General features: G+C 44.4%; 1 protein-coding gene across 1 annotated transcript; it reads right to left on the bottom strand.

Annotated features, from left to right (window-relative positions):
- Positions 1 to 424: 424 nt before the first annotated feature.
- Positions 425 to 14419, bottom strand: LOC308268459 (WD repeat-containing protein 87-like; the record flags this gene model as incomplete). The annotated part of the gene is made up of 5 exons (XM_080703588.1): positions 425 to 2340; positions 3031 to 3600; positions 4195 to 6615; positions 8302 to 8573; positions 11658 to 14419. The coding sequence occupies 5 exons, from the start codon at positions 14417 to 14419 to the stop codon at positions 425 to 427; spliced, it is 7941 nt and encodes a 2646-aa protein (XP_080559714.1).
- Between the last annotated feature and the right edge of the window lie 659 nt (positions 14420 to 15078).

Genomic DNA, 15078 nt, shown 5'->3' with positions numbered 1-15078 from the left:
CGCGCCTTCTCTCTTCTCTCTTCTCTCTTCTCTCTTCTCTCTTCTCTCTTCTCTCTTCTCTCTTCTCTCTTCTCTCTTCTCTCTTCTCTCTTCTCTCTTCTCTCTTCTCTTCTCTTCTCTTCTCTTCTCTTCTCTCTCTCTCTCTCTCTCTCTCTCTCGTTTCTCTGGCTACCTTCCAGGGGAATTCTAGGCTTGGCGATAAAAAAACTAACCAGAATTTATTTTACAAATGAGCAGTGTCATTTTATTCAGTACATAGTAGCAGGTTTATGGAGCTGAATGGAGATGGGTCCTTATCCAGCCCTACCTTGAAGTAGGGAACAAGTGAAGAGACTTAAATCTGCGACCCAAGCTATTTTCCAATAGAATCTCAAAGTCCTAATATTAGGCCAAATCAGAGAGTAGGAGTAGAGATTCTGGGCAGTCATTCCAAATAGTAAGGATTGACTTGTGGTAGACTTTTCCAGGCAAGTTCTAGAAACCCATACTGGGCAAACCCATACCCAGGCTGGACAGCATACATCATGTTCTGCCTAGAGAGAGGTACCACATTCCAGAACTTAAGGAAACCTGCAGGAACATGGGAGCCACCACAAACCAGGCAGTAGAATAGTCGCTCCCCAGGCACTAGATCCGTGGCCTTCAGGGCCTCTTTGGAAATGATCTCTTTGGACTGAGGCTCCTCCCTCAGAAGCAGCTCCTGTAGCAGTCTCTGGATTCGGGGGGACTTAAGCTGGTACAGGTCCATGAGCTGGTGGAACTGCTCCATCCAAGTTGCGGTATCACCAGCATATCGCTGCTGTAGCATTCGCAAAACGTGGTACAGGGCCACAAATGTCTCCCATGAGGGTACCTCCTCTGCCTTTTTTTTGGAGATGGGCTGTGTCTTCTCCAATTTTGGCAACTTGGGAAACCTTCTCTTACCCTTAACATTCCAGAAGTCTTTTTGAAACATTAGTGCCAGGGTTTGTTTGTCCACAGAGGCATAAGCTCCTGCAAAAAGGTCTCTCGTGGTGGGATAGAAATGTCGTGTCTCCATCTCTTTGAGAGCATTGGATAACTTCTGTATCCGCTCACTTCTGTATGGCTCTCCTAAAATATGCCAATTTATAGCCTTTGGGACTTGAATCCTCTTGGTAGTTGATGATATTGGTACAGGTATGGGAAGTGCTGTCAGTTTTGCCTTGGAAAATTTAGGGAGCTCAACCTTCCCCTTGACAGCTGGAAGATCCTTCTGCAACATAGAGGTCAGGGAGCTTTTATCTGCAAAGGGATAGACAGCTGTGGGAACATCCCTTCTAGTTGAATAAGGGTGCTTTATCTCCTTGACAGCAGTGGGTAACTGTTGCACTTGCTTCTCCTTGTGGGACTCAGCTAAGATATGCCAATGGAGAGCCTGTGGGCTTTGAGTCCTCTTGGTGGTTGATAGTAACATTGGTTCAGGGCTAGAGAATGGCTTTAGCCAGCTCTCTTTTTCTTTTCTTCTAATTGGAGGGATCACTTTTAAGTACACTGGACTCAAAACATCCTTACAAGGTCCTGATCTATCAGTGTGACTTAAGTCTAGGTTCTGCCCGAGGTGTTTAGCAATGGCCTTAAGATTGGACAGACGTATCCTTTCCAAGTATTCCTTTGAAGTGAAGTCTCTGAGGAGTTGGTTCAGTCGATGGAAACTGTCCCTGGAAAGTTGTTCTCCTGCTTCCAGCCTTCTCAAGGCATTGTGAATCCAGTTCTTATCTGAGATGCTTGCTTCTGATTCCACTGGGCTTTGGTATTTCTCAGCTGGCTCTTCAGGTGAAGCAAAGGCTGAGTCTGGAGTCTGTTCTTCAGCTTTCTGCATCACAGAATCCTTATACCGAAAGAACCACTTCCACCTGTCACCTTTGGGTCTATGTTCAGGTTTCTTAATAGCAGGCAACTGAAACTGTACCCTCTGGGGAGCTTCTGGGATCTGGGTCTCTAAGCCCGTTTCCATGGCTTGTAAAAACATACCCCTCACTTTCTCCAACAGCACATTCTCTTGTCTTCCCAATGCAAGTGTTGTGGGGGCTATGCCAAGAACTTGACTGTCTTGTCTTTCTTCCAAATCCAGGCGATCCTCTGACACTTTCAGGGGCATTCCCTCTTTTTCCCTCAGGGCTGCCTGGAGTGGCATTTTGAAGGGGCTCTTGTCCGTAAGTCTGTAGTATTTCTTTCCATCAAGCAATCTCGGTTCCTTAAAACGCATTTTCCTTCTGGTTGCACCCTGCCTTTCCTCAGCAAGACTCTCACTTTCTCTCATTGGTTTGATTAAACCCACTTCTTCCTTTGAAAGCTCTGATTTCAACACTCTCCCTTTTTCTGAAAGCATCAGCTCTGCCAGACTGCTTTCCTTACTTATGCTCTCTTTCTCTTCCTCCTCCTCCTCTTTCTTCTCCTCTTTTTCCTCCTCCTCCTTTTCTTTTTCCTCTTTTTCTTCCTCCTCCTTCTCCTCTTCCTCCTCACTCAGCTCCTCCTTTTCTTCTTCACTCAGGCTCTCCTCACTCAGGCTCTCCTCTTTTTTACTAAGGCTTTCCACTTCTTCATGAAGTCTGTCCTCCTCTTCCTCCTCCTTCACCACTGCCTCCTCTTCTACCTCCTCTTCCTCTTCCTCCTCCTCCTCCTCCTCCTCCTCCACCACCTCCTCTAGCTCCTCCTCCTCAAACCCCTCCTCTATTAGCTCCTCCTCCTCAAACCCCTCCTCTATTAGCTCCTCCTCCTCTAACCCCTCCTCTAGCTCCTCCTCCTCTAACCCCTCCTCTAGCTCCTCCTCCTCTAACCCCTCCTCTAGCTCCTCCTCTACCTCCTTGTCCTCTAGCTCCTCCTCCTCTTCTACCTTCTCCTCCTCTAGCTCCTCCTCTTCTACCCCCTCCTCCACCTCTTCCTCCTCTACTTCCTCCTCTACCTCCTCCTCCACCTCCTGCTCAACCTCCTCCTCTTTCTCCTCCTCCTCCTCTAGCTCCTCCTCCTCCTCTAGCTCCTCCTCCACCTCTCTCTCTTCTTCCTCCTTACTCAGGGGCCCCTGTTCCTCCTCGATAAAGCTTTCCATCTCTTCCTCATCTGAGCCCTCTCTTTTCTTCTTACGCGGTCTCTCTTTCACTGTAGTCAACCTCTTTTCCATTTTCTTTTTTTTGGACAAACTCTTTCTCCTATGATCCTTGGCCAAGTTCTTCTCCAATTTCTCTTCACTCAGGCTTGCCGTTTTCTTCTTCCTAATCGGGTATCTCATTTTCTCTCTCTTGGGCAGAATCTCCTCCTGCTGCCCTTGCTCTAGCAGGGTTTCCTCCTCTTTCCCCTTCATGGTTAGATCTTCCCCCATTTCCTTCTCAGTCCAGCTTTCCATTAAGTCCTCAGAGAGTTGATCTCTGATATTCTCTAATAGCCACTCCATCTGGGTCTTTTCTAGTTCGGTCTCCTCAGTTCTTTGCTGAAGTTCCTCTAGTTGCTTTACATCTAACAGGTTTTCCTCCTTGATCTTCTTCAACATGGTATTTATCTGGGTTTTATCAAATAAAAGCTCCTGGACATTGTCTATGAGCTCTTGGTCCTCCTCCAAGCTCTCTTCATCAGGCAGTGTTGTCTCTTTGGCAGCCAGTGTATCTTCTAATTTTATCTCTTTCTGAGACTGTTTTCTCTCTTCTTTCATTATTTCTTTCTGTTCCTGGTCATCAGTTTCACTTGTTCCCATAATAGATGGTCTCTCTTCCTCGGTTATTTCTTTCTCACCCAAAGTAACTGAACTCACTTCTTTAATTACTCCAGGTATGACCCTCAGTAGTTGACTTTCTCTCTTCTCTCTCTGCTTTTCCCTGGAAGTAACCTCTTTCTCTTTAAAATCAACCCCCTCTTTCATACCCAATTTCCTCCTTGCCTGTATTCTTTCCTCTTTTTTTAGTTTTTTTCTCTTGACAACATGTTTCCCTTTGGTCCTGGTGTGATAGGCCAAGGACTCCTTTTCCTTGGACATTTTGTCCTCTTCTTTCTCTTCATGGGTTCTTTCTTTCTTTCTCTTAGTTTTACCAGTTCCTTTCCGGGCTGTTGCCTCTCCTTTCTTAGCAATACGCCCCTTTTTCTTGGCCCGCTTACGTGTTCGGGAGGGCAGTCTCTTTTCCAGTGTCCTCTTCTCTTTTTCCTTGGTCTCTTCCTCTTTTCCCTGGAACAGTTTTCCCATGTCACCAGCCTGTCTCCTCTTGTCTAGGGACAATTTCTCCTCTTCCCAGGTCCGTTGCTCTTTTGGCGCATCCTCTTTCTGACTCTTCATTCTCTCTTTCTGGACTGGTTTCTCCTTTGGTAAGGCCAGTTTCTCTTCTTCCAAAGGCAATTGCTTCTTTTCCTCAATGACTTTCTTGACTTTCCCAACCTGTTCCTCCTTTTTCTTAGCTTGTTTCTCTTTTTCTTGGGATATTTTCTCAATATCCTTCATCATTTTCTCCTCTTCTGGAAACAGTTTCATTTTTTCTTTGAGCCATTGTTTTATTTCCTCAACTTCTTTCTCCACTTTTTGAGCCAATTTCTCTCCTTCCCGGGCCTGTATTTTTTCTTCCTGGACTCGCTTCTCTTCTTTCCATTTCTTCGTTTCTCTAGCTTGTTCCTCCTTTTCTAGGTCCACTTTCTCTTTTTCCCTGGACTGTTGTCTCTTTGTCTCAGTTTCCTCCTCTTTCTGGGCTCTTCTCTTCTCTCTCCAAGCTCTTGCCTTTTTCCAGACTTGCTTATCTTCTTCTGACAATTCCTCCATTCCCTCAAATTTTTCATCCTCTTCTAGGTCCAGTTTCTTTCTTTTCCAGGCTAAATCTTTTTTCTCCTTGCCTTCTTTCTTTTCTGTCTGGTCTTGCCTCTCCTGTTCCTCCTGTTCCCCAATTTGTTTTTTCTTTTTTTGGATCTGTTTCTCTTCATGGGCCTCTCTTCCCACTTTTGCATATGATTTTTTCTTTTCTTGGGCCAGTTTATTCTCTTGCTCTGCCAAGCGCTTCCTTTCCAGTACTCGTGTTCTCTCCTCTTCTCCAGGCAAGTGATCCTGGTCCAATGTTCCCAATTCCCAAGCCTCCTCCCCTTCCTCCACGTCCTCCACGTCCTCCTCTTCCTCTTCTTCCTCCTCTTCCTCTTCTTCCTCCTCTTCCTCTTCTTCCTCTTCTTCCTCTTCCTCTTCTTCCTCCTCTTCCTCCCCTTCTTCCTCTTCTGCCACAGGCTTCTCCTTTCCCCAACTGTGTTTCTTTTTTTCTTGGGACTGTCTTTCCCTTTTTCCAACTTGTTCCTCTATGCCCAGGATTCGTTCCTCCTCTTCCCAGATATGTTCCTCTTCTTTCTCAACCAGTTCCTCCTCTTCCTGGCTCAATTTCCTCTCTCCACAAAACAGCCTCTCTTCCCTGGTCCTTCTATCTTCTTGTGTAATGGTTTCCTGGTCCCACTTTCTCCTTTGCAGGATTGGCTTCCCCTCTTTCCAGACCGCTTTCTTTTGTTTTCTAAGTAGTTTACCCTTTTTCCTAGTCAGTATCTTTTTTTCTAAGAACTTTTGCTTTCCCACAGCCAGTTTTTTTGGTGGGGAAGCAAGTTCTTTTCTTCTCCATACCATTTTTGTTTCTGGGTGGATCCGTTTTTCCTTTCTTTGCATTATTTTTTCCTCAGGCATGGCCTGTTCCTTTATTGCCTTTATAAATTTCTGTGTCTCTGATACTGGGTGATCTAAGAAAGCAGCTTTCTTTTTGGCATCTGGAGAGAATTTTGCATCATCCCTTAGTGCTTTTTTACTCTCTTGTTGTTTTGGTACTGCTGTCTCTTCATCCTCAGCAGCCCTTTCAACCACTTCTTTCATTATGATTGATGGTTCTTCCCTGTCTCTCTTATCCAATTTTGATGGGAATACCCCTGAGTACTTAGAAAGGGGACAGATCTCTTGGAAAAGGCTCCAGCTGGGCTGTCGACCAGCAAGCGTCACCTGAGCCAGGTATACCAATTCTTGACCCAGATCCCTTAACATTTCTGGTTGGGAACTTGCTATCCTTGAGGTGACAAGACTGCAAATATCATCCCGCCAAGACTTCATATCTGATTTGCCTATACGTCCAGGGACCCCAGCTAAACCACGTCTTCTCTTTTCAAGTTTCTTTGTGTCTTTTTCTGGCTTAGAAACCTCTGTGACGTCTTCCTTGGGCTCCTCTGTAGTCACCTCTGAAATGCCCTCTGAAGCCCTTTTCTCTTCCAACATCATCTTTGCTATTCTTTGGCCTTTATTTGTTACTTTCTTCAAAAACCTTTTAATGAATTCTTGTTTTTCCAGCTTTGGGCTCACTTCTTCATCTTTCATGCTATGTTGCTCTGTGGCCTCCACAGCCTCCGTGATCCCGAGGGCTTCTGTGGCCTCCTTGGTCTCTGTGGCTTCATCTAGCACGGCCTCTTTTGTTTCAGTATCATCCTGGGATTTTACTGGGCTGAGAGGACTTGGTGGAAGCTCTGGCTCTAAGACAATATCCTGGGTGTAGATTTCCCCTGATTCCTTGGCCATTATTTGTTTACCTGCATCTTCAAAATGCACAGGCTTAGAGCTAATCTTTTTCAATTGTGTCTTTTTCTGCTTCCTGGCAATTCTCAGAGCCTTCTTAACTGTAGAGATATTAGGAGAAAAATAGTTAAGGAAGCATTGAGGTCCTAAGTGAGACTCTTTGTAATATCTAGTTTAATGAACTGTTATTAAAGATACAGAGGAGCCTCGCATGATGGTACAAACCGATATTTATATACTACCCATACATATAGGTATGTACACCTGTAATCCCAGTACTTGGGAGGCTGAGATAAGAGGACCGCAGGTTCATGGCCAGCCTCAGCAACTTAGCAAAGCCCTCCACAACTTAGTGAGCCTGTTTCAAAATAAAAAAATAAAATGCAGCTGGGGGTTGTAGCACAGAGGTAGAATGCCCCTGAGTTCAATCCCCGGTACCACCAAAAAAAAAAAAAAAAAAAAAAAAAGATACAGAGGTGTGTAAATTGTAATCCTAGTACTAGGGAGGCAAAGACAGGAATTGTAGGTCCAACGCCAGTCTCAGCAACTTAGCAAGACCCTGTTTAAAAATTTAAAAAAAAAATAATAGGGAGGCTAAAACATGAGAATTGCAGTTTTGAAGCCAGCTTCAGCAATTTAGCAAGATTCTCAGCAACTTGAGACCCTATTTCCAAATAAAAATAAAATAGGGCCGGGCGTGGTAATGCTTGTAATCCCCGTGCTTGGGGGGCACAGACAGGAAGATAACGCAGGTTTGAAGCCAGCCTCGCTGGCTTAAGAGACCCTGTTTCCAAATAAAAATATAAAATAGGTCTGGGAGTGTAGTCTGGAGGTAAAAGGGTTTCCAGGAACTCAAATACCACCAATAAATTAATGAACTAAATTTAATTAAAAGACTAAAGCTGGGCGTGGTGGCACACACTTGTAATCCCAGCATTTGGAAGGTTGAGACAGGACAGGTTCGTGGACAGCCTCAGCTACTTAGGCCCTCTGCAACTCAGTGAGACCCTGTTTCAAAATAAAGAATAAAAAATAGGGCTGGGAGTATAGCTTGGAGGTAGTTTGCCCCTGGGTTCCATCCCTAGTACTGAAAAAAAATAAAAAATTTAAAAAAAATTTAAAAAGACTAATATAGGGCTGGTGGTGTAGCTTGGAGGTACAATGCCCCTGGGTTCTATCCCCAGTACTGCAAAATAAATAAATAAATAAATAAATAATAAATAAATAAATAAATAAATAAATAAAATAGGGCTTATGGTCTGGCTTAAAGGTAGAATGCCTTGGGTTCAATCCCCAGTACAAAAAATAAACAAACAAGGCAAAAGGGACTGAGGCTTTGTAATTTAGAAATTGTCATGTTTCATCTCAGCTTCAACATCCTAAATAAATAAGACCTTGTGGGTAGATCTTTCTCAGGAAGGTTATTTTTTATGAATAAGGATCTCCCACTTAACTCTTTTTTTTTTTTTTTTTTTTTTCAGTACTGCGGATGGAATCCAGGGGCATTCTACTTCCGAGCTACACCCCCAGCCCTACTTTTTTTTTTTTTTAAATAATCTTTATTTTGAAAGAGGGTTTCACTGAGTTGCAAAGGGCCTCACTAAGTAGCTGAAGCTGGCCACGAACCCAGATCCTCCTGCCTCAGCCTCCCAAATGCTCTGATTACAAGTGTGCGCCACCACACCTGGCTCCCACTTAACTCTTCCCACTTTAATATACATTGGCCTTACTGGCCCTGCCTTGATGAGGTTGACTCCACACATGCCCATACATCACCCCATACATACTAAGACTTCTGCTCTTGACTTCAATATGCTTCTTTCTTTTCTTCAGTTCAATGATCTTTTCAGGTTCTGATAAAGATATGAGTGATTTTTCCACAGTGACCTCAAGTTCATCATCCTCTGCTTTATCAATAGAAAAAGTAAATGGTTTGTCTTTGTGTGACAGGGTTAAGTTTTCATTTAGACGCCATTCCACAAGGGAAAGTAGGTGCTGAATATCATTAGCGTGAATCCCCAGCAGCTGGCCCAGAGAGGCTTCCCCAATTATTTCTAGCCTACAAAAGTCAAGGGGAAAGAAAGATAATAATGAGCTAGTGATAAGACAAAATTAAAAATAAAAAGAAGCTATAAAGGAAAAGACAGGGATGAAGTAGGTGTGTGTGTGTGTGTGTGTGTGTGTGTGTGTGTGGTCAGTTACTAGGGATTGAACCCAGGGGAAATTTCTACCTCTGAGCCACATCCCTAGTCCTATTTTATTTTTATTTGGAAACAGGGTCTCAGTAGGTTGATGAAAGTTTCCCTTTTTGCTGAGGCTGTGCTGGAACCCGCAGTCTTCCTGTCTCAGCTTCCCAAGTACTGGGATTGATTAAAAGCCTGTGCCACCACGCCCAGTTTATCAAGTGGTCATTTAAAAAAGAACAGAGAAGCTGGGCATGGTGGCACACACTTGTAATCCCAGCATTTGGGAGGCTGAGCCAGGAGGATTACACAGGTTCAAAGTCAGCCTCAGCTACTTAGTGAGGTTCTCAGCATCTTAGTGAGATCCTGTTTCAAAATAAAAATACCAAATAGGACAGAGGGTGTAGTTCAGAGGTCGAATGCCCCTGGGTTCCATCCCAAGACCACATACACACACAAAAAACAAAACAAAAAACTTGAAAGGCTGGGCATGGTGGTGCACACTTGTAACCCCAGTATTCGGGAGGACTGCAGTTCATGGACAGCCTCAACTCCTACTTAGTGAGGCCCTTTACAGTGAGGCCCTGTTTCAAAATAAATAATAAAAAAAAAATAGGGCTGGGGGTGTGGCTCGAAGGTAGAATGCCCCTGGGTTCCATCCCCAGTACCACAAAAAATAAAAATAAAAAATAAAAACAAAAAAGAACTGAGCCAGGTGTGGTGGTACACACTTCTAATCCCAGTACTTGGATTCTAATCCCAGTACTTGGAGCTGAAACAGAAAGATCATTGGTTCCAGGACAGCTTCAGCAAGTAGTAAAACTCTCAGCAACCTAGCAAGACCCTGTTTCAAAAACAAAAATAAGATGGGATCCCAGTACTTGGGAGGCCAAGACAGGAGGATCACAAGTTCAAAGCCAGCCTCAGCCTTTGCAACTTGGTGAGACCCTGTTTCAAAATAAGAAATAAAATAGGGCTGGAGGTATAGCCCAGAAGCAGAATGACCCTGGTTTCAATCACTAGTACCAAAAAAAAAAAAAAAAAAAAAAATCCAGGTATAGTGTTGTATACCTGCAATCCCTGAGAGAGGCTGAGACAGGAAGATAACAGGTTCAAGGACAGCCTTTGCAAGTAAGACTCAGCAACCTAGCAAGATCCTGTTTCTAAAACATCAAAAAAGCTGGATGTGGTGGTGCATGCCTGTAATCCCAGTACTGGAGAGGCTGAGAGAGGAGGATTGCAGGTTCAAGGCCAGCCTCAGCAACTCAATGAGACCTTGTTTCAAAATAAAAATAAAATAGAGTTGTGAATGTAGCTTGGAGGTAGAATGCCTCTGGGTTAAAAAAATTAAAAATAGGGCTTAGGTATAGTTTAGAGGTAAAATTGAGCCCCTGGGCTCAATTCTTAGTATCACAAAAATAAATATAAAATTAAAGCAGAGCTGGACATGGTGGCACATGCTTATAATCCCAGCATTTGGGATGCTGAGACATGAGGATCGTGGTTCATGGATAGCCTCACCTACTGCTTAGGCCCTTTGCAACTCAGTGAAACCCTGTTTCAAAATAAAGAACAAAAAATAGGGCTGGGGTGTGTAGCTCAGAGGTAGAATGACCCTGGGTTCCATCCCCAGTACCGCAAATAATAATAATAATAATAATAATAATAATAATAATAATAATATAAAAATAAGTAAAAAATGAACAGAACAGGCTAAGCTGGTAGCAGTGGCACACACTTGTAATCTCTGAATTTAGTAGGCTGATACCAGAGGATTGCAGGTTTGAACCCAGCCTTAGCAATTTAGCAAGGCTGTCAGTAATCTAGTGAGACCCTGTTTCCAAATAAGCAATAAAATCAGGCTGGGGGTGTATCTTGGAGGTAGAAATCCTCTGGGTTCAATCCCCAGTACCAGAAAAAAAAAAAAACAGGCCAAATGGCATAATGGTATGTACCTATAATCTCAATACTGGAAGGCTAAGATAGAAGGATCACACGATTGAGGCCAGCCTCCGCAATATAGCAAGACCCCTGTTTTTTGTTTTGCTTTTGCTTTGTTTTTTGGTACTGGGGATTGAATCCAGAGGTATTCTACTTCCAAACTTCATCCCCAGCCTTATTTTATTTTTAATTTTGAAACAGTGTATCACTAAATTGTTGAGATTGGCCTCAAATCTGAAGTCCTCCTGTCTCAGCCTCCCAAGTACTAGAATTACATGCATGAGCCACCATGCCCAATTTGTGAAATCCTGTTTCAAAATAACAAATAAAAAAGGCTGGGTATAGCTCGGAGTTAGAATGCCCCTGTGCTCAATTCCCAGTACCTAAAAATAAAAACTAGAATAGGCTAAAGTGAAAGGCCCTGGGTTCCATCCCTGGTACTGGAAGAAGAAAAGAAAAAGGAGAAGAGGGAGAGAATAAGAAGGAATAATCACAAGCAGTGGTGGTGGGGGAGGGTGGCAAATGCTTATAATCCCAGTACTTGGGAGGCTGAGACAGGAGAATCACAGGTTTGTGGCCAGCCTCAGCAACTTAGGCCCTCTGCAATTTAGTGAGAATCTACTTGAAAATAAAAAATGAAATAAGGCTTGGGGTGTAGCTTAGAGGTAGAACACCCCTAGGTGCAACACACACACACGCACACACACACACACACACGCACACACACGCACACACTCACGATTCTTAAAAGAATGAAGAATAGCAAGGAATAGAGTGATGAAGGTGACACAAGATGGTGTTTTGATTGGGGGATTTGTGGACTTGCATCTTGAGGTATGTTAATGGAGGAAATGATGGAAATATAAGCTACTCAATGACCAAAAGAGGTACGTGCTAGGGGAAAAGAGCAAAGAGAAACAAGAAACAAAGGGGGCGGAAACGGGATTGTGGAAAAGTATAAGAAGCAATTAGGATTAGCCAGAAGGATCAGAAGAGAGGAGGATCACCATCCAACTTACTTCATTTCCTGGAGAATTTCTTGTTTCTTCATCAGGCGTAGCAGCATGGTCTTGGATTGGATACCTGTGAATCTTGTCATAAGGTATAATGCCTTAGTCCGCACAGTCTTATCACGGTCCATCAATCCCACAGACAGTGGAATAGCAAAAAGATGGCTTATCAAACCTAGCTTTTCTAGTATCTCCCACGCCAGCTCACGGATTCGTGGATTATAGTGGGCTGTATCTTTCAGCAGGCGACAGGCTGTCTCTGTGATCAACCTTGTGGGTATTTCGTAAGAGGCAAACATTAGTACCAAGGTATTAAAATATTTCTTATATCGCTCGGTAGAACAGTAAACTGTGAGGTTGAGAATAGTCTCTATTAAATTCCCTATAAACCCTTCACTAAATTTTCTTTCCACCAAATTTTGGTTTGTCGTGCTTTCAAGGAAACCAAAGGAAGTTCTTTTCTGCTCCGTGAGTTTCTCCTTCTTTTGACTTATTGAGACTTTCTCTTCTAGAGACTCAAGACCGAGTGTCTGAGGTCTTAAGAGTCCAGCCATTTCCAAGTCCTTATCTTTGAAGGGTATGTACAGATCGTGGCGTAGAAAGACTGGGGTTCCCCCGGGCCAAAGGTAGCCACGAATCACTGAGTTGGGGATGTAGCAATCAGGAGCAAAGGGCCACTGCCGCCCTTGACCAAAGAAGCACTGTATCATACGGTAGATGTTTAAACCATCCCAGTCGGTCAGTTGCAGTTGTGAGGGACGATTATGCTTGATGTCAAGAGTAGGCAAATCAGTATCCTTATCCTCCAAAAAAGGCAAGTCAGGGCTCTTTTGAACCACGAGGGACATACGTCTCTCCTCCTCTGCAACATGGGGCACAGTATTATCAAAGGCAATGACACGTTTATTGGCAAGAGTCTCTAGCCCCTGTAATTTCTGTAGCCCTTGTTTCAGGTAAAGAAATTTGGGTACAAACACCATTTTAAACAAAAAGAAGAAGCTAGGCAAAAAAGGCTTAGGGACTTCTTGTATTTCATCTACATTGTTTAGGGAAATTAGGTGAATTAGTCGAACTGGAGGGAGCAGTTTTAAACAGGATACTACGTAGATACTCTGGCCAAAAGTCAAAAGCAGATCGCCCCGATGATTGGCAAAGCAGAGTGGACCAAAATGCATTGCTGAGTCCAACTCAGTTACAAGTCTTCCTCGGAAGTCCCAGACCCGGACTGAGCCATCAATGGCCCTCGTGACAAACAGTTTCAGAGAAAGGCAGACATCAAATGAAGTGATAGTACAATCATGCAGGCTTTTTTTTTCCCCCAACACAAAGATTTGTTGGGATTCCGATGATGTCAGAAAGTCTTGATAGCGCCAGACACACCAGCAGCAGTTCTCAGTGATGGCACCCACAGAACCTGGTAAGAGTATCACATGTTGTAGGGGACAACCACTGAATATTTTGCTGATAGGCTGCAAGATTACCTTGCTCTCCCAAAGCACAGCCTCTGTCACGTGTATAATTTTATCTGTGCCATAGGAACAGAGTAAAGACTTTTCCTGGGGACCTTCCAGGGTAGACAAGGCCAACACTGCCCCAGCATGAATGACCTTCTCTATTTGGGCAAACCTGTAATGGGAAAGGGTTCTCACAACACCACTCTGGTGTCCACAGAACATCAGTCCTTCTAGGCCTCTTCCCAGTTGGGACCTCCCATAGGCCAGGCATCTTACTTTGTCCTTGGAGTTTACTGAAGTACACACAAGATACTTGGCTGTACAAGGAGAGTGTGTTGCATCAAACACTAGCACCTCTGAGCTGCCTGTTGCTACAAAGATCTCCTCTTTGACAGAGTCATAGGCCCAAGCCACAGCCTTATCCATGACAAGCAGGGGCCAGGTGATAACCAGGAGGTCCCCTGTTACTGGAGACAGGAAGCGCAATAAACCGTCTGCAGTGGCACACAGGATTCGAGTCCAGTTGTGGCCACAGTTGACCCTCTGTATTTGCTGCGGAGCAGAACCACAGACATTGAAGAGGTTATAAAAGTAAGGTAGTTTGTGCAATGAGAAAGCAGAGTTACTCTGGCAGAAAAAAGTAACGTTATCGATAAACTGTAGTTGCTGCAGCTCTTCAGTGATGTTCAGCTGCCTCAGCAAGTTCCCAGCAGCAAGGTTCCACTCCCTCAGGACTCCTTCTCCACCTGCTGTCAGTAAGGTGTAGGCCTCTGGCCGACTGTGGACACATATCACTGCTGAGGAATGGGCCTGGAAGCTGTGCAGGAAGTCACCCTGTTCTAAACGCCAAGCATGGATCTCTCCAGCCCTGTTTCCAACATAGAAAGTGCCCTGAGACACACAAGTAAAGGAGCAAGTGACGGAGGAACCACTGGTTACGAGAGTGAACTTCTTCACTTCTTTTAGCTGGCCCTGACTCTGGTGGGTGAAGACCCTCACCACATTCTCGCAAAAAGCCAGCAGGGAGCCCTTGGGGCCATTCAGGGAAAAGCCCTGGACAAACTCACCACCAGGCATGGGCACTATTTGAGCCATTTGGAGGTCCCTACCATTTGGTAAGATAAGCCAGGTAACCACAGCCCCCAAGGTACCAGACAGCAGGATCTCAGCTTGTGAGTCATAGCAGAGGCAGCTGATGGAGAAACGACAGGGCACTGTACCCAGAGACGCAAATGCTTGAAGGTGATCTCCAAAGAGCCGCAGGCGCATGTCACCACAGTAAGCAATTAACAGGTGATAGGAGCCTGTGTGGACCATTGCTTGGATGGGTGGCACTTGATCCTTCATGTGAACCTTTATCTTCTGAACCGTTTCTTTCGTTTCTGTATCTTTCTGCTGTATCCAAAGAACTGCCTAGAAGAGGATGAGAGATGAAAGCCTGGTTGATCATGAGGTAGACCATCTCTACCAGAGAGGGGAGGGGCTAATGTGGATCCTTATTCCCCCTATGGACTAAGGAAAGAAGGAACAGTTTGATCTGGGAAGTTTCCTAGTACTAGGTGTTGGCCCTGAGATAGAAGCACCATGTTCAAGGCCCCTTCCTTGGTCTTCCATCTACTTCACAGGGAATACGAATTCTGTGGGCCTGACAACTAGAGGTGGGAAAGGCTCACTGGATCAGATGAAACTGGGATATGGAGACAGGTACCAGGATGAACTAAGTCAGAGTCACCTCCGTCATCCTGAAATGAGGGCAGTTTAGGTGTGGCACATGCAAAGTCTATTGAGGAGGAGGAAGGCAAAAAGATGAAGTGACTTTACCTGCATTTGTTTTCCATACAGTTCTACCCAGTTTAAGGAGACAAAATAGTTGATGTTGATGGAATAGAAGCAGACAAAAGGCTTGTTCTGGGGATGGTGAGACTCCTGGTACAGAGTCTCAGGCCAGTCACTCAGGACAACCACATCATTCTTTG

The sequence above is a fragment of the Muscardinus avellanarius genome, assembly GCF_963383645.1.
Source record: "Muscardinus avellanarius genome assembly, chromosome: 10".
Classification (NCBI taxonomy): Eukaryota; Metazoa; Chordata; class Mammalia; order Rodentia; family Gliridae; genus Muscardinus; species Muscardinus avellanarius.
Note: the sequence above shows the minus strand (reverse complement) of the source record. Positions and strands in the feature narration are given on the sequence as shown.